This window comes from Spermophilus citellus (genome assembly GCF_964194105.1).
Source record: "Spermophilus citellus genome assembly, chromosome: 11".
NCBI lineage: Eukaryota > Metazoa > Chordata > Mammalia > Rodentia > Sciuridae > Spermophilus > Spermophilus citellus.
Window position 1 is genome coordinate 46,561,209 of NC_138192.1, and position 20,180 is coordinate 46,581,388.

Sequence of the window (20,180 nt, forward strand, 5' to 3'; positions counted from 1 at the left end):
CGGTGGACACAACATCTTTGTTTGTATGTGGTGCTGAGGATCGAACCCCAGCAGCACGCATGCCAGGCGAGCGCGCTACCGCTTGAGCCACATCCCCAGCCCAAAACTAAATATTAATATAATTTTCTGTTTTATTTTTCCTAATAAAACAAGAAAGCCCGCTTAAGATTCAGAAGATAAATATAAATTTTAAAATTACCCTTTCTCTGGGTGCACAGCTATAGATCTTGGTTGATCCAGGCCTTGGGAAATAATTACATAACGGAAAGAGCCATTGAGTCTTGCAACTTCAATTAAGTTAAAACCATGATCTGTCCAATAGATGTTACCTGCGAGAAATACAGAATATAGTTCATAATACAATGTGATATAGGAAATTATTTATTAGTATGGCTAAAATTAAATTTCTGAACATTCACATAACTATTAAGACATTAAGTTTCTACTCTTTAATCATTACTTTCTAAAAAGAAAGCTGTTAAAACTCCCAATCCTAATTTCATATGTCTCTGACTAAACCATATAATGATCTATTTATATGTTTTAAATGGTGAAAATTTCCCCACCCATCGAAGGAATCTATTTAAACTTCATACTGACTTCAGGCAAAAAGGAACTAACATTTTCATTTACCTGCTTTACAGAGCTCTCAGGAGATTTGGTTAAAATTCACACTATATAATCTCCTTCAACATGAAAAACGCTTAGTCAAAGGCTCAATAGCATTAGAAAGAGTGGAACCAAGAGCAAAAGAGACTATTTACCCCCATGGCTATAAGCGTAAAAGAAACTGTTAGGAGTCAGAAACACAATTTTTATGAAGCAGATTGAGACCCTAACAAAACAAGTATGAAACTAAAAGAAAAAAAAGTCTTAGATTATACCAGCAATCCAGTCAACAGCTATTCCTTCCACTCTTCCCAAGCCATTGGTAATGATATCTTCTTTCCAAGTCTGATCTCTTTTAGCTCGGCTGATTTTATTAAAGCCCATGTCTGTCCAATAGATGGTATCATTTCCTATGAATAAGACAGAAAACATACACCCACACACTATAAAATGTGTAGCAATATATGCATTAGGACCCTATAGCATTAGTATCTTTATAGTTATCATCCTGGGTATGCTAGAATATAAGTATTCTTCAGGATACAAAATTATATAGGAAGAAAAGTATGAAAATAATATGAAAGAAGCTATATTTTATACAAAAGATTTTTTCAAGTATTGTCTGAAATATTTGGGGAAATGACCTATCACATTCTTTATCATTTGCTTTCCTATTCATTTTAAAACAGTAAGTCCTTATCCCCCATGAATTTGCAAGTGTGATATCAAACCATGTTATTTTGGACCATAATTTTTCTCTTCACAATTATATCTGTGTCTGAATCTGCTAAATATAAAAAAGAACATTACTGACATAGTAAAATCAACAATGTCTCAAAGGAGAGACAATAGAAGAAAAAAGCATTTAAACTGTTATCAAGGGTATTTTACGCATAATGTCACTCAAAATGTATAAAGCCTTATCATTCAATTATTCCTTCTAAGGTACTAAGTAGCTTCCCAAATGTCAACTACAAACACCTCTTATTTCAAACTCTCATTGTACAAATGGGCTTAAGGATATTTGAAGAATTGCTCTATGCTATCAAGAGTCTTTAAATAACAGTGCTTTTGTATATTTGAATGAAAAATGTGTCTAAAGACTGTAAATGAAATATATTACATGTGCATGCATTTGCATAAAGGATAGTAATTATAGACCAATGATTTTAAATTTAGTCACCAGAAAGACACTGGGGACGTATCATTAAATAATAAATTTGCCACCAACTAAGTAAGTTTTCTTGTTGCGACCTACATGACCATTTGAAGAACAAATCCTTTAAGACCAATAAAATTTCTCTCTGGCACAGTGACAGACTATGGAAATAAAGAAAATGCAATTAGTATAATAAAGCAATTCATCAATAAGTTTTGGAATTCAGTTTCAAATGAAATATCATATGAATTCCTCAATTTGTTTGCTGAAAGATTTCAAATACCTCCTTTTTCAACAATGGTTAGGTCAGATAGAAAATCCTTTGAATCTCAGCAGAAATATCAGGCCCCCCAAAAATGTACCCAAAAAGCAAAGATTTTTTGATATTTCCTTTTTGCCAAAAGTATCAGAAAATGAGATTTCATTATTGAAATAGACAATCAACAAAAATAAGCACTATTTTTCATAAACAGTAAGCATTGTATATTGAATAAAAAATTCCCAAAATACTAAACCCATATATCCTACTTCCTATTTTGTTTCTCTACTTGTGTGTAGAAAATAGAACATATAAATGAGAAATTCTGGATTTTCTATCTGGAACATGATTCTCTTGGAGTATTTTACCATGGTAACTGCCTTTGTATTAGTGATATAATGGATAGCAACTCCATTCTTTGTTTCTTGAGCTAAAAACCTCAGGATTTTCTGATCATTTTTTTCTCATATTCCATATCCAATTCATCACTAAATATTTTCATATTTCATTCATTTTCAGGAATTTTTGGTCCCTTTTATTCTTCTTTCAAAATGTAATCATCATCTAACCACCTCTCACCTCCTCTAGTTCTATTATCAAAATCCAAACCACCATTTACCCTGGTCCAAAGTCTTGCAATAGCCTCCTACCTCACCTGCCCAGTGTGTGTTTTTGCTCCTGTACTTCCTTTCCCATGAATATTTTCTCCACTTAGGAGCTATGATTACACATTTTAAAAGATATTTTTTACTCCTCCATTCCAAATTTAATAATTTCCCTGTCTCATCCAAGGTAAAGTTAGAGCTCCTCCCATGATCTTCCCACATCCTCTGGACCTCTTCTACTTGATATCCCTCTACTCATCCATCTCTAGAAATATAAACCATCCTGGTCCTTAGGCAAAACAAATCCTCCTCACCCTGTATTTTGCCTATATTTTTTTCTTTCTCTCTGGAATGTTCTTTTCCTAGATATCTACACAGCTGTATCTTGGTTCAAATATACGCATCTTACAGAAAATTTACATGAATATCCTAGGAAAATTATTCCCTTAGCAAATTTTATTTTTCTCTATAGTACATATTACTATCAAACACATTAGGTAATTATAAGTTTCCTTGCCTCACAGGAATGTATTCCTTTGATAGTTGGGACTTTGTTTAGTACTTTATTCCTAGTACCTGGTACATAGTAACATCACAGCAAACATTTGGTAAGTTAGTGCGTAAATGTCATATGCTGTATAAAAACTGGTTTGGAGGTAGGAAGACCCATGTCTTGCCATGAGAAATCTTATAAATTTGTTAATGAACACACAGTATGCACGTGAAAAAAATGACAGTTTACAATAGTGTAAGATGAGAAGCATGCAATTTGGGCAGATACATAATGGTCAGGTTTTAAGAGAATAAAAACAGCCTTCACAAGAATAATAAAAAAGGACCCTCATTTTATAAATTATATTCATATTACATTTATATATTTTTTAAAACTTATTAATCTTGAAAAATTCTGTTCATTATAATCATGAAGCATTTTTTCTAACACCATCTCTTGCACATATGTACCTTTATTATCATTGAACTGAATTTTTTTCCTCTTCTTAGAACCGGAGTATTTTATAGGTAGATACTACAATTGGGTCAACTTCTGCCTATGTGTTATATACATAGCAAAAATTTTGTAATCCTGAGTTTGTACCTAAATTCCTCATAGCACTGAGAAACAACAGATTTACTGGTATCTTTTACATTAGTATTTGCAAAATTCATGAGCAAACAAACCATATGATGATGCAATAAAAAGAATAAAGACAATGGAAGGACTAAATCACTCATTTTTAGCCCATCCTTATCAATTTTTTTTCATATATTTACTTTGCACCTACACACACACTCTAAATGCAATGTATGCTAATATATGAGAATATATCTTTAATATCTGTGAATTTTGGAAATGAACATGAATTAGGTAAAAAACTTTCAATTAGGATGAGAATCAAGTTAAAAGATGATAAAAGTTTATAAAAAACTAAAATGATAAAATTATACAAAAGATAAAAAGTGAAGAAAAACTATAATTACCATCTTGAAATTTATTTCAATGTATGAACATTTTTAACTTTACCTCTATTTAACAGATTCTTTTAGAATACTTAGCATATGTCTACAATAGTTCTTAGCATAAGAATATGGTAGTGAACATAACAGACATAGAATTTAAGTCCTTGGGTAGAATTAAAAATAAACTATCTGAAGACATATGGTAACTTGATAAAATGTAACTACAGAATGAAAAAGAATTTGTAATTTAATATAATAACAATTATAATTACCTCCTCATAGATAAAAGTATAAAAATAGATTCTTTGGAGTCATTTTCAAGGACTAACATATAGAGATATTGGTAATATTTAAAGAGATTGTGTAATTAAAGTAAAAATTAAAGGTAGAGTCAAATATTGTCATGTGATATTTGTCTATGAAATAAAGAAAAAAACTTTGACAATGAGAAAGTTACTGAGTTGAGAAAAAAAAATTACTCAAGTGTTTAAAGCTGAAAGGCTAACCAGAATATTCAAGTCTCTTAAAGACCTTTCTTCACCCTTATGGTGTATTTTTTTATAATTAATTAAAAAATATGTATTACTGATCAGCTTTTGGAGAATATACTCTATTCCATTTTTCCATGGGCTTTTGTGGCCTAGAAAATTTAAAGTTATGTTTCCTGATCTAAATTTACATTTTTGTTTTATTTTGTTTCAATAAACAGCACATACACGTGAAAATACATAAAATAAAAAATAAAGTATATGCGTGCTATTTTTTTCCTACTAATGAAATAATCAGCACACAAGGAGAATGGTAAAATAGAGAGCAAGAAGCCTAGGGTTGGGTTATTATTATTCTGCAACTAATCATGAAAAATTCACAAAATTCTTTGTCCCTCCAAGCTTATTTTCATGTAAACAAATGTACTCGAGCGAGCGCGTGCACAAACACACACGTATTTATATTATATATATACATGATATATACTTATATATGAAAATATGTATGTATACGTATGTATTTGCAATATACATATATGTACATATGTATTGCATAGATATATATTTGCATAATCTATGTACATTCTAACAGAAGATAAAATTTAGAATACCTTTAGTCTCTTCCAAGTCTGATTGTCTAGTGTTAAAATTTTTTTTCACTTGTAATAAATGGAATATAGTATCCCAAACTATAGTCTAAAATATAGTTGTTATAATGATCTTTTTTCCTCATAATTTTGCTCATTTTTAAATAGCTCTGCTGTCTGGACAAAAAAAAAATAAAGCATATGATTTTACTCAGAATATGCTTTAGTGGCTATTAAGCTATATCTCTTATTATACTTCAGAACTTTACATTTATCCTATTAAATGTCAATTTGTTAAATTTGATCATGGATCCTGCCTGTTAACATTTTTAAAAAATCATATGTTAGTCAATGAATCCTTTTAGTGATATCTACAAATTTGATAACAAGGTTTTCTGTATCTTTATTCAAGTCAGTAGTAATTGTGCTGAATTAGATCAACAATGCACTTGACATATCACTGAAGACTAATCTCTGAGCTAAACAGTTTTTCATTTCATTATGTCTTAATAATTTATATTTATATATATTTAACGTATAAGTCTTAAGAATACATCTTGATCAAGAGGTAGATCATGGCCAACATCTGCTTTGTCCTGAGTCAGCAGCATTTTTCTTCACTAATGTGAATTCACTATTCTGACTACTACTACAGAGTAGTTAAATACAGTACATACTCCTTGGCTTGACCTCTGTCATTTACCAGCATGAGTATCAGACTCATCCTTTAATTTTCTTTTATATTGCTTTTCCACGTTGTGAAACACCACAGATTATTTCCCCATTTTGAACATTCACTTTATGCTCAATTTCTGGCCATTATGACTATGTCTGTGAACATTTTGATCCATGTTTTAGAATAAACATACACTGTCATTTCTGTCAACTATATGTCCACAGGTGGAACTGCTGAGTCATAGGACAGACACTGTTAGTAAGTAGAGCTTATTTAAATTAATTAATTAATTAATTAATTATCTCAATTCTCACCTAATTAAGAATCGCATCTTGAACTTTCTTTAGCTATTTTTGAGTTCTACTATTCTCTTCATATTTGACTAATTAAACCATGGGATCCTATAAGTACAATGAACAGGCAAGAGATTTTGAATATTTTCATTTCTAGGAACTTGCTCAACATAATTGTCTACTTGTCTGATGCTATTTTCTTGCCAGACAAGGGATAAATAACTGGCTGTCACTATGCAGTGACTTTAGAGTGTATTATTATTAAACAGTGAAGAGAAGCTGATTATTTCAGCTTCTTCTACAATGACTAGTTTTTTCTTTTCTTCTTCACCAGAGGAAATTTAAAAGAATTGAGAGGTAAATATTCCAAGACACTGGATTTTTTGGTGAACCATTTACAAATATTATAATATATGTATAAAAGAAAAAGAGGAAAGACGGAAGGAGAAAGGTAGAAATGAATGAATTATATTTTTTCATTTTTAACATTGGCACAGCTTCATATATCTGCTGACACAATGCATCAGGGAATATTAGGGATATGAGAGAGTAAGATGAATGGAGAGGGTCTGTAAAATAATTCTTTGTTAATTCTGTAACTGATGCTAAAAGGAAGTTCTATTATCTCATCAATAATTTATAACCAGCTTTATCTGCACTAAATCTAAATTTATATTGTGGATCTAGCACCTAGTTTTAGCAAAACAATTGAATAGTAAACACACAAACACGTGAGTGTGTGTGTGTGTGTGTGTGTGTGTGTGTGTGTATAAATTCCGATACTTTTGAGGCTATAAATATAACAAATTACCCCAGCATATATTAAAGAACTCTTACTATATAGGCTTCTTTTTCTTAAAAACAAACACAATAACCCATGACATAAACAAACCCCTTTGGGAGAATCTGAGTTTGGTCATTAGATCTGGTATTAGAAACATAATCTTTCAAGATACTTCCTAAAATATTTGAGGAATGGAGTCATATGACTTCAAAATCTGATTGACACCTTGGAGACTTATTTTTTCCCAAGTATATTAACTAAGGAAATTGTACAAATTTTTGCAGAAAACAAGAATCTTTAATAATTGATCCTGGTAATATTTTCTCAGAGCTTGGAGCTTCTTTAAGAAACTCAAGTTGAAAAATTATTGAAGAACATGTCTAGAGAGTGGGGACTAAAATTTACAACTTTTTTTAGTTTAAATATCCAGTTTCATTGTTTCCATTCTTTTTGATCCATAATATTCCATCTTATATTTTAAACATAGGTAATTATGCTCAGTCATAGAAGTATATTTTAGGGCTGGGGGTGTAACTCAATGGTTGAGCACTTGCCTTGCACACAGGAGGCCCTGTATTTGATCCCAAGTACAATACCACATACACACACACACACACACACAAAAAAAAAAAGTGTATGCAAACGTATGTGATATTCTATATAAATAGTTTTATAGTTTTTTAATAAATTTAAGGCCTGGGTTACGTAAGGTATTTTATCTTTAACTATTACACTTTGTTAATTAATGCACTCTTTATTACCTTATACAGAAAAGTCTACTAGCAAAATTGATATTTTTGTTGGATCTTTGACTTTTGATGTTACATAGAAAAACACAAATCTTTTGGCTATATGGAATAGAGATAAGCTCCTGGTATTGATGCATATATAGAACCTGCTTTATAATTTTGATTTTTCAGATGAGAAAAAGTAATGTTGCTCATTCTGTGACCCTCCAGTCACCATTTTTTACTTGGACTTTAATTATTTTCTATCTCCTTCAGATGACCTTGCTATAGAGACCTTTTCTATTCCATTGTAAGAAATACAAGCATGTTCCATAATTTTATTGTCATTCATTAGCAATGACCTTAACAGATAGGCCCAGAAGTATAACTGTTGCCACATTTACAAAAGGCTGCCTTAAGGCCTTGCAATTTATTAATTCCTCTAGCTTATCTAAGATAACGGTTTCCAATCTGTTTCTCATTTTAAAACTTTGACAGACAAGACAGTTAATTCTAATGCAAACTCCCATCTTCTGCCCTTTCAAAGATTACCTTCTCTACTATATTTTTTGGAAAGAGGAAGTATTCTCATATTCCTCCTACATTTTTCAATCATCAGGCTTTTCAATATGATAGTTGATTATTGCTCTGTGCTGTTTCAACCAAGATATCTGGCCCAATTATTTTCCATGAACCACTTACTCCTCAACCCACCCTGACACACACATAGAACCATTCATACAAATATAAAACACAAACATGGCAACATGATCCATGATAGCGTAAAAACTCCAAACTAAAAATTAAATCATGTAATTTATTCTATAAATCACTCTGGCAACACCCACCATTGGAGGTTGGTGTGTGGAAAATTCATACTGAACCCAAGTCTTACACTTCATTTCATGCAAAAGACTAATACCATATCTCTGGCTCCTTCCCTCCTCTTTTCCTTGTCATTTCAACTTATCATTCCTTCCTCTTTCTGATTACCCATTATCCAAAGAGAAATTCTCTCTAGCCTTTGTCCTTAACCTCTCAGCAGGCCTAGGTATGCATAGTTTAAATTCAGTAGTTCTCAAATGACTGCCCGTTAGAATTGCCTCAGTAATTAAAAAGAAAAAGAACACCACACACACACACACACACACACACACATAAATGATACAGTCACAGAGCTATTAAGTTACTTAATATGAAGTGCTATGCAGGTTAAACATTACTATAGATAACCTATGCTAGTTATAGTTAACCATGGAATTATAAGATAGGAATAAAATCAACTTTATTTGACAGAGACCATGATCTCATGAAGATTTCAGTTATGAAATTCCCATTCCCTCTTCTCGTTTACAAACCCATTGCCTACCACTGAAGAAATTTTCAGAAGAACTTGACATTGTCTCATATGGGAGAAAATCAGATTTGGAAGTATTTTTCTTTTCTAGTTTGGAAAGTCTTTAACTTTAAAAAACAGCATTTAAAAAATTTCATCAGTTGACTCCAGATCTCAGAAATCACTGTTCTTTATTCTATGCCTGAATCAAGCCCAAGCACCAGGCAGCTTATAGGCTGATTACTTTATTTTGGTCATCTTCCACTGCTAATATATTGGCTTCAAACTGCATATGTGTCTTATGCTGCAGATTTTCTTACCTGATTTTTTTCCTTTAAATTATTCAGACATTGTGACCCTTAAAGTGGCATACTTATCTCTTTACATTAACTATGAAAAATACAAAAAACAATTTCTAGTAAAAATATATAATTATAAAAAGTACATTTTATCTCTAGTATCATTTTATTTTTTCTTCCCTAGATTTTCCCTTAGTTCTAATTTCCTCACATTTTAATTGTTCATTTTATCCCATTTTCCTTACTTTGAGAAGGTATATAAAACACTTTTTTTATATAAGGTTAGGTATATATTTTTTTTAACATATCAAATCATATGTGATAGATGCATAACTTCAAAGTTGAGTACATAGACTTTAGGGACTAGCTAGAATTACCAGGAAAATCCAACACATTGTTGAGTATTGTTTAACTTTTGTTTTTTACTTTTATATTTCTCATCCTTTAAAAATGTCTATTTTCATAGATACATCAAGGAAAGAAAACTTCAGACTACTATCCCTGATGAAAATGGATGCAAAAAATAAAATTCTGGAAAAGCACATACAAAAACATATTAAAAAGATAGTGCACCACAATCAAGTGGGGTTCAACCCAAGGATGCAAGGTTGGTTCAATATATGGAAATCAATAATATGTCACACCAAATAGACTTAAAGACAAGAATATATGATTACCTCAATAGATGCAGAGGAAGCATTTCATAAAATACAGCACCTCTTTATATTCAAAACACTAGAAAAATTACGGATAGTAGGAACATACCTCAACATTGTAAAAGCTACCTATACTAAGCACAAAGCCAACCTCATTATAAATGGAGTAAAATTGAAAGCATTCCCACTAAAAACAGGAACAATACTGGGATGCCCTCCTGCACTATTTCTATTCAACAAAGTCCTTGAATCGCTAGTTAGAGCAATAAGACAAAAGAAATTAAAGGGATATGGATAGGAAAAGAAGATCCAAAAATTCCACCAGAAAACTTCTAGAACTAATAAATAAATTCAGCAAAGTAGCAGGATATAAAATCAATTGCCATGAATCAAATGCATTTTTATACATAAGTGATGAATCCACTGCAAGAGAAATTAGTAAAATGATCCCATTCACAATATCTGCACATTCATAAAAGAAAATGTTTGAGAATCAATCTAACAGAGGAGGTGAAAAATCCCTTCAATGAAAAGTACAAAACACTAAAAGAAAGTAAAGAACACCTTAGAAGATGAAAATATCTCCCATGCTCTTGGATAGGAAGAATAAATATAGTCAAAATGGCCATACTACCCAAACTGTTATACAGATTTAATGTAATTCCTATTAATATCCAAATGACATTCTTCATAGAACTACAAAACTTAATAATGAAATTCATTTGGAAAAATAAGAGACCCCGAATACTCAAAGCAAACCTTAACAAGAAGAGTGAAGCAGGTGGCATCACAATATTAGATTTTAAACTATACTACAGAGCAATAGTAACAAAAGTGGCATGGTATTGATACTAGACATGTAGACCAATGGTACAAAATAGAAGGCACAGAGACAAACCCACGTAAATATGGTTATCTCATATTAGACAAAGGTACCAAAAATATATTGGAGAAAAGACAGCCTCTTCAACAAATGGTGCTGGGAAAACTACAAATCCATATGTAGCAAAATAAAATTAAACCTCTATCTCTCACCCTGCACAAAAATCAACTCAAAGTGGATAAAAAACTTAGACACTAGAAGAGATACCCAGCACTTAATAGAAGAAAAAGTAGGCTCAAATCTTCATCATGTTGGCTTCAGGACCTGACTTTCTTAATAAAACTCCTAAAGTGCAAAACGTAAAATCAAGAATCAATGAATAGGATAGATCCAAACTAAAAAGCTTCTTCTCAGAAAAGGAAACAATCAATAACATGATGAGAAGCCTTCAGAATGGGAAAATGTCTTTACCACATGCACCTTAGGCAGAGCAATAATCTACAGGACATATAAAAACTCAAAAAAAAATTTACACCAAAAGAACAAATAACCCAATTAATAAATGGGCTAAGCAACTGAGCAGACACTTCACAGAAGAAATACAATCAATCAATATATGAAAAAATGATCATCATCTCTAGCAATTAGAAAAATACAAATCATACTACTCTAAATTTCATCTTACTCTAGTCAGAATGGCAATTATCAAGAATACAAACAAAATAATAAGTGTTAATGAGGATGTAGGGGAAAAGGTACTCTTAGACATTGCTGGCGGGACTGAAAATTGGTGCTCCCACTATGGAAAGCAGTATGCAGATACCTCAAAAACCTTGGAATGGAACCACCATTTGAGCCAGCTATCCCACTCAGTGGTTTATACCAAAAGGACTTAAAATCAGCATACTACAGTGACGTAGCCACATCAGTGTTTACAGAAGTTCAATTCACAATAGCTGAACTGTGGAAGCAACCTAGATGCCCTTCAACAGATAAATAGATAAAGAAAATGTGGCACATACACAGAATGGAATATTATTCAGTCTTAAAGAAGAATGAAATTATGGCATTTCCAGGAAAATAGATGGAAATAGAGAATACTATGCTAAGTGAATTAAGCCAATCCCCCCCAAAACCAAAAGTCAAATGTTTTCTCTGATAAGTGGATGCTGATCCATAGTGGAGCAGGAATGTATGGGAGAATGAACAATTTGGTTTGTGGAGAAGGGAGTGAGATAAGGGATGGGGCTATGGGGACAGTAGCATGAGACAGACACTATTAGCCTATACATGTATGATTATACTACTGTAGTGATTTTGTACCATGTACAGCCAGAGGAAAAAGAAGCTGTGTTCCATTTGTGCAAAATATGTCAAAATGCATTCTACTGTCATATATACCTAATTAAAATAAATTAAAAATAATAAAAATGTCTATTTGTATGTGTATATATAAATTATAATGTTTATTATCATAATAAAGTATAAACTACTTGAGTAATCTATTAATAAAGAATAAACACATCTTATGTGAAATCTTTTTTGTTAAGCTAAATAGACTGTGTAAATAAAAATAAGAAGTTCAATATAACTGATGCAATTATCACATTAAAACCATTTTCTCAAAGTAACACTTGGAAAATGAAGATTTTTTATGAAGCAGAAATTTCTTATAGATTTCATCTAGAGGGCAGGCCTTAGATCTCAGATTAACCCAGGCCATGCCTTACTGCCCTGAGGATAGCTGTCTCTTTACACCCATCTCCCATTTGGCACACTACTGAGCCATGACATAGTTGAAACCTCTGGAGCTGACTCTAAAGTTGTAGGAATTAAGAAGAAAAGAGGGTCAGCAAAGGTCATCAAAGAAGACTTCAGAGAGGTGTAAGACTTTTACTAACTCTTGAAGACTGAGTAGCAATTGGATTAGAAGAGATACATAAGATAGTTCCCTAAAACCTAGTTCAGATAAAGAACCAATTTACTAAATGCTGTCATTTTTAGAATGAGAGGGAGAGACAAGATCACTTCACTGAGAATGATGAGAATTAATCTGAGATGACAACCAGCCCACAATCCATCCTATGCCTGAGTACAGATAGGAATGCAGTTGAACTTTCTATTCTTTCCAATTTTTGAAAGCATTTATTCAAACATTTATAAGGTCAATAAAGACCCAAGTTCTCAATATTCTCTATTAAAAGGGATTCAATAATAAAGTGCTAACGAATTACATTTGTTTCTTTCATCTTGAGAAAGGCAAATCAATACGAACGTTAATGGGCAATTATCTTATAGCAACAAATCACTAAAAACTCCATCTTCATGAGTAAATAAAATAAACTCTGCAGATTTCAAAGGTTTTAAATATCTTAATCCCCCTAAGGTACAAAGTTATGAAAGCTTAGATAATATACATTCTCTTTTAAATCACCATTTCATCAAATAACAAATATAAACCTGTCTGGCTTTTGGGTCTGAATGGAATTTGCATTAAACATACTTATAAAAACAATTCCACTCTCAGGTTTGCAATGTTTCCTCTCAGGGTAAGGAAAAGAATCTATCACATTTTCTTAAGCATTCATTGTTTGTTGTTTGTTTTTTTTCTTTTGAAAGCAATTATACTGTGTTGTTTTTCATATGAATTAAGTTAGTTCTCATAGTCCTAGTGTGGCTAATTTTGACTTTCAAGTAGCATATGAGAAGTAAAATGCATTGTCATTCTCTCGTCTTCTTCAGATAGAAGACTGAAAGCAGCTCCATGAAGAAATTGTTTTAATTTGTTCTGTTGTAGCATCCCAAAGGTAGGCTGTAAAACTGAGATAGCAGGTTGCATAGCTGCATCTTCAGGAGACACCTAATCACACATTTCTTCAGGAAAACATCAACCTGTTTCAGAAAACACTGCCATTCCATTTCAGGTTTATTTTTCAATAGGGAGAAGGCAGACAGTTAGTTCTTCAAATGCTTCATTTCTATGTCAATGCCTTAAATAAGTAAAACAGACAAAGGTGGTGTATGCACCATAAAAGAGATTTTTCTCCACAGACGTTTGGATATTTTTTTCATCATCATGGCTCTTGGAAAAAAATCCTAATTAAGATGTTTACTGATTAGAGAAATACATGCTAATTAAAGGTTCAGATATTGAGTTCTGATGTAGTGAGTTAAAATCTACTTAGGGGCTGTATAACATGGACAAGTCATTTAACCTTTCTATGGAGTTTCCCAATATGTGAACTGGGAATCACAAAACTGTTGTGAGGATTAAATAAATTAATGTTTGTAAAAGTACTTAATATTAAGCACATAATAAGTATAGCAATGTATCAATTGTTATAAATAAAAATGCACAGTATATAAATAATAAAAGGGAAGATTATATATCTATATGCTAATAGGTTTGGTATGTATTATGTATAAATTTGGTATATATATTATATACCAAATTTATTATTAAATATATTTTATGCCCATTTGAAGTTTTAGCATGGTTTAAGTTTAACATAACATTTTCTTCATAAGTTTAAAATTAAAGAAAAATATTTTGGTATTTCACTTTAAAAAGGAGATGAATCTTTTCCATGGAAATGAGATAAAATTTCTTGAAAATAAACCATGAGTCATTGCTATATTTTCAGCTACTATCCACGAATTTTTAAACTAAAAGTTAACATTCATTTGAATGCATAATGACATCCCATATGTTTAGAAAAGTGCAGTTTTTATTCCTAAAACTTACTACCCTGACAGTAAATTTGTTCTAAAAATTATTAGAAATTGTCTATGCTTATTGTAGAAAGGTAGGTAAATTTTTACTAGTTCTTTTTCAGGAGGAGAAAAAGATTTTAGTAGTACTATTAAAAAATCAATAAAAATTGGATTGGGGGTATGGCCTAGTGGTCAAGCTCTTGACTAGAGTGTATTAAACCCTGAGTTTCATCTCCAGTACCTCCCTCATAACACAATAAAAAATTGTTGTCATTAATGTCAATGGACATCTAGATGTAAATACGTACAATTTTTTTTTACAGGCGACATACATATACATTATACATGTATATTTTTTATCATTATTTTCTAATTTGATTTTTTATTGAGCTATACCTAATATTTTAATAAAGCACAGTATATAAATGTGTTATGCTTGAGCTTTCAGAATATAGAAATTCAGAATATGTTGGTGAACATATTCCTGCAAAAATTTTTAAATAAATATAAATCAATACCTTTTATTGAGGATTATGTGTATTATAGGAGATACAAAAAAGACTGGCAGCCTCCTTCAATTTTCCCTGAAAATTAATGACCCTTTTGCAAGTACTTGAGAGCAGTATGCATTTATCTTTCATTTTTCACAGTAAGTTGCAGTTGTTTCTCAGTCTATATTGGTGGTACATTGAAGAAAGTTTTCATAATTTCTTCAGAATTAACTGATTGGAAGACAGTTAAATGGCTTGAAAAGTATGTGTACAAAAATTGATGAGTAAATGGTCAAGCATGATGGCTTTCTTGCCATGAACATGTTCACAATCAGTATGTCAGTAGATGAATTTATCACACTGCCTTAAATTTGCCCATTTACCTTTGTTGTCTCTCAATTGATGTTAGGAACATAGTCCCTATAGCTTGAGTACCATTCACCTAACTGGTAAATCCAATTATTCCCTAAATTCTGTATATTTTAGACACTTAATTTAAAAAAAAAAATACGTACATAGGCACTACCGTTTCACTCAGACCCTCACTGTCTTTGTTTTAAATAATTTCAACAGCCTGACCAATGGCCACCCTTCCTATAATTTTGTTCTTCCTAAATTCACTCTCTAAACTAACAGGGTATTATAACTAAAAGATCCTTTGCTTAACATTTTCATGTCCCTAGATTCCTCATGATTTTAGGATTAAGTCGGGTTCCCTAGAAAGTCTTTCAAGGTGATTTGTAAATCAAGAACAGTGATATCCAAACTTTTTGATAAGATAATTTGAACACTTATCCTCATTGATATTAATCCATTATACATGTTCACATAAAAATATGCACAAAAGTACAAATTTCTTAAAAATGTGCAGTAAATGTTAAGTGTCAACAGTTAAAATACTTTCTTCTCTGTATTGGATCATCTCATTTAGTTCCCAGGAATGTGTCGTACTCCTTTAAACACTGCCTTAAATCATAAGTACTTCTCTGCTTTTCTTTTGCATATCTCCCTGCTTCAGGCTTTACTCTAGTAGCATCGTACTGTTCAAAGTTACCCCTATTGCTTGTGCACCCACACATCATGCAATATCTTACCTCTATGCCTTTTATCATGTCATTTCTTCCGTACCATTTTATACAGAAAACTATTATTTGGACATTAAGACTAACATACATACTCTTCCAGAAAGCTTCTTGATGATCTCAGTTTAGGTCATTGTTATGGTTTGATCTGTTTTATTATGTTTTGTTCCTTAAAAACTCATGTACTGAAAGCATATTAAAAATTCAGTAAGGTTCAGAAGTAGAACTGGATTATGAGGGTTGGGCCTCATTCATTGGTTTAATGGATTAATCCATTGGTAGTTGAATGGACAACTGGGAGGTGAGACCTAGAAAGAAGAAGTAGGTCATAGGGCCATACCCTCAGAGGGATTAACTTGCCTGTAGCCCTTTTCTCTCTTGGGGTCCTAGCTTTCATGAGCTGAGTAGTTTGCTCCACAATGCCCTTCCAACATGATGTTCTGCCTCCTCTCAGATCTAGAGCAATGGAGCTGACTGACCATGGACTGTGACTCCTGAAGCTGTGAGCCAAAATAAATTTTCATTTTAAGTTACTTTGCTTACAGTGTTGTGAACCTAACAGAGTCATTATCTCACTCTCACAACAATCTTTACTTTTCTTGCAAGTTTTACTTAACACAGAATATCATGCAGTTCACTGTTTTTGTACTTAACTTTCTAGTTGATTGGGATTAGTTTTATTGTATATTACATTTTCAAAGCCTCTAGCTTTCCTTACGTGGTAATTGAATAAATGTTGATTTACTATTAACAATAATATAAATGGAATCATGTAAATGGCATCAAAGTTATTAAGTAGAATATTATCTAGAGTACAGAAGAGTAAGGTGGGTGTGGTGACATGAAGCTACTGTTCACCCACAATCTATTGAGCTCACATGTGGAAGGCAGGGGGTGCTTGAGGGCTTCCCCCTGTGCCTCCAGGCCAATGAAGTCTGAATCAACCTGATAGAGTTCAACCCTGACTTTCTGCTTTAAATGATTCCCAAGCTGGAGTGGACAGTACTTAGGGAGGCAGCTGATACCTTGGACCTAGTGGGGGTACTCAAAGAGCAAATTGAGGGCTACAAGAACCATAGATATTTCTGAGAAAGATGCACCATATGCTGCTGGAGGTGGACTTGCTGGCAGGCATCCTCCAATGCCCAGTGTCTGGACATCTATTCCCCATCAGCTACAGCATCTCCAACATCTGCTGAATGATGAAGAAACTGATACTTAAGCATGTCAGACACCACTTTTACATTTTGTGACTGAGTATATCTTTGTTGACATATTCTGTTTACTAGGTCTACACTGTGGGGCCACAGCCCTTGCCCCAATGACACACCAACCACAGTGTTCCTAGCTCCATACTATATCTTTCTTTTTTCTCATTAAAGGTTCAAAACCAAAAAGAATAAGAGGAGGAGGAAGAGGAGGAGGAGGAGGAGGAGAGGGAAGAAGGAGAAAGAGAAGAAAAGTAAAAAAGAAATTCAAAAAAATAAGGAATTTTAAAGGTAGTAATATTTAAGCTAATTTTTTAAATCAGCTAAAGCTGATTTAATTAGAATTCATAAAACTATACACATTTCCTCCTATGGTAAAATCTTAAGGTCAAGTGGCAAGCTATGATTATGGAATCACCTCATAGTAAATTTGATTATTTATCAAATATAAGTTTAGTGAGCAAAATGTGATTGATTCCTCATAGGTTTACCCCAAAGGTCAGAGAAAATTTTTAAAATTTTGAATATTTAAAATCATAAAAATGTTTGACAAGCCATACAAATAAGACACAGTATTTGTTCCGTATTGTTTCAGAGTTCAGTGAGATTATATGGTAACTTGGTTTGCTTTCATCAGATAAAATAAAATGACCATGAATTGAAATTGGTAGAAGACACATGGAAATCTCATTATTTTCTTTGTATTATTTTTGAGAATTTCCAAGATAAAAAGTATAGAAAGTTCTCCAACAGATTGAAAAGGATCCCCCATTTTGTTGATCATTCTTAGATTCAGAAGATTTATGATAATAAAATATAAGAGAAAGCTCTATGTAGTCTTTGGTATATTTACCTGGATAAAACTCTCAGTATACTACCCTTTCAGGTAACCAAGAAATCCCAACAATTTTAGGAAATATTTTATCTTAACTATATTATATTGAATTCAGAGTTTCCATTTTAGTAGTGAATAAATGATTTTTAAAAAAAATGAAAGAAAGTATTCACATGAGCTAGACTTTAGAGGGTGTATAGTAGAAATAATCATATTTTTGGTATCTGTAGCATCCATAGTGGGTTTCTAAAAATATATGGAGTGCTGAGCAGTTCAGTCAAGGGATGATTTTACCTCAATTAGACCATGAACATGTTAATGAGAGGGTAAGGATTAAATAAGAAAATTTAGCTAGGATGAAATGAAAAAAAATCCTTATATCAGTTGGCATTATCATGAAAATAAAATCAAATAAAATTTAATTTAAAAAATGCTCAGAGGTTTTAAAACAGAACATTTCAAGAGATTTTTTTAAAATATCAATTTTTCTTTTTTTTTAGAATCTTGAGTGAGAATACAAATGGAATATTTTTAGAAAGTTATGATAGACATCTTGGGAAGGGTAGATCAAGGACAAAGTCTTATACTGAAGTAACTAACTTGAAATGTTTTGAATTATCAAAGTTGAGACATATCAGTTCTATGTATTTTTGTGTACGTATCCTTTCCTCCTTCTATATTACCTTCAGCTGTAAGTCTCTTAGATCTTAAAAGAAAAACAGGGAAAGACTAGTAGCTAATTGGAGAGGAGTCCACAAAAGAAAAACTTAGTGCTTCAGGAAATCCAGTGAGTGACTAAGTGAACTTGCCACCTTTTCTCAGACTTAAATTGAGTCAATGTATGTCATGAATGACACTATTTCATACAGGATATCAAGGGGAATTTTATCATGTAAATCCTACAACATATTTTATTTTGTTTGCCTTCTTTCTTGCTCCAAAGATATTTAGATGCCTGACTTATATGAAAATGGATGGTTAGATCATAAAGCTAAATAATGAAAACTTTGTTCAGAATATTCTATGTGCAGTAATATCCAGTATTATTCATAAAAGCCAAAAGCCAGGTGGGGGTAAAAAGAAATTGCTGACATTCATCAATGGAACATGGATAAACAGACTGGTACAGACATAAAATAGCATTACTTACCAATTAAAGCAATGAACTATCAGAGCATACAAAATATAATAGATGTCAAAAATATTATGTGAAGTGAAATAAAAACACAAAAGAATGTATATTATGCAATTATATAAAATTTTAGAATAGGCAAAACTAACCAATGGTGACAAAAATCAGGTCAGTGACTGCTTCTGAGGACAAGCTTTACTAGGTAGGAGTGAAAGGGAACTTTCTGAAATGATGAGATATTCCATGTCTTGTTACATATTCACTGAATCTGAAAGGCAGATTAATATTTGAGCATTTTACCATAGGTAAATTATACCTCAATACAAACAAATCAAAATATAGAAAAAGATGCTTTAAAAATCCCTATGGTAATTTTTAAAAGGATAACCAGGATTTATTCTGAAATACAGATGTGGCCAGGACTACATTAGCCTAACCTTGAAGAAGAAATTGCAGTATAGAAGAGCATTCATAGGATGATAAACTACAATACATGGTAGAAAAGTTCAGTGTCAATTCAATGGGCCAGATAAATTGAAAATAAGCTCTTACTGAGTAATTGATTCTTTGAAGGGACCTTTTCATCATTATGGAGTTAAAAATATAAATCATACTTTAATTCCACTCTCTAGGAAAATGAAATTTAGAAAGGTAATAAAGAAATGTATATGAATGTCTATAAATTAGAATTTACCCTAAATAAAAAATTCAGGAATTCTAATGAGATCCAGAAAAGGGAAAGATTACTTCCAAGCAGACTCGGAAGAAACTCTGAGAATGTGGCCCCAGGGAACACACTCTTCACTAAAATATGAGGAAAAATTATGGGCAAGCATCACAAATCAGGTTTGAAGAATGAATTGAGTTATGTAAAATACCTAGCTCACTTATTTTGATAAGGCAGCTTACAGTACTAATACTTAAAGTTTTTTTTCAATGATAAAAATGATGATGATAC

General features: G+C 31.9%; 1 protein-coding gene and 1 pseudogene across 2 annotated transcripts in view; one reads left to right on the forward strand and one right to left on the reverse strand.

The window, feature by feature from the left end:
• The window catches only part of LRP1B (LDL receptor related protein 1B), a gene marked incomplete at its 3' end in the record, with an annotated part of 1,847,377 nt that overhangs the window by 464,896 nt on the left and 1,362,301 nt on the right, over nt 1-20,180 (reverse strand). The window contains exons 36-37 of the mRNA XM_081262419.1: nt 885-1,019; nt 200-329 (exon numbers count right to left, since the gene is read on the reverse strand). Coding sequence (XP_081118545.1) covers nt 200-329; nt 885-1,019 — 265 coding nt within the window. The remainder of the gene's footprint in view (nt 1-199; nt 330-884; nt 1,020-20,180) is intronic.
• Nucleotides 16,889-17,269, forward strand: LOC308631003 (multifunctional methyltransferase subunit TRM112-like protein; annotated as a pseudogene). Its single transcript has one exon. The product of its transcript is annotated as a multifunctional methyltransferase subunit TRM112-like protein (transcript).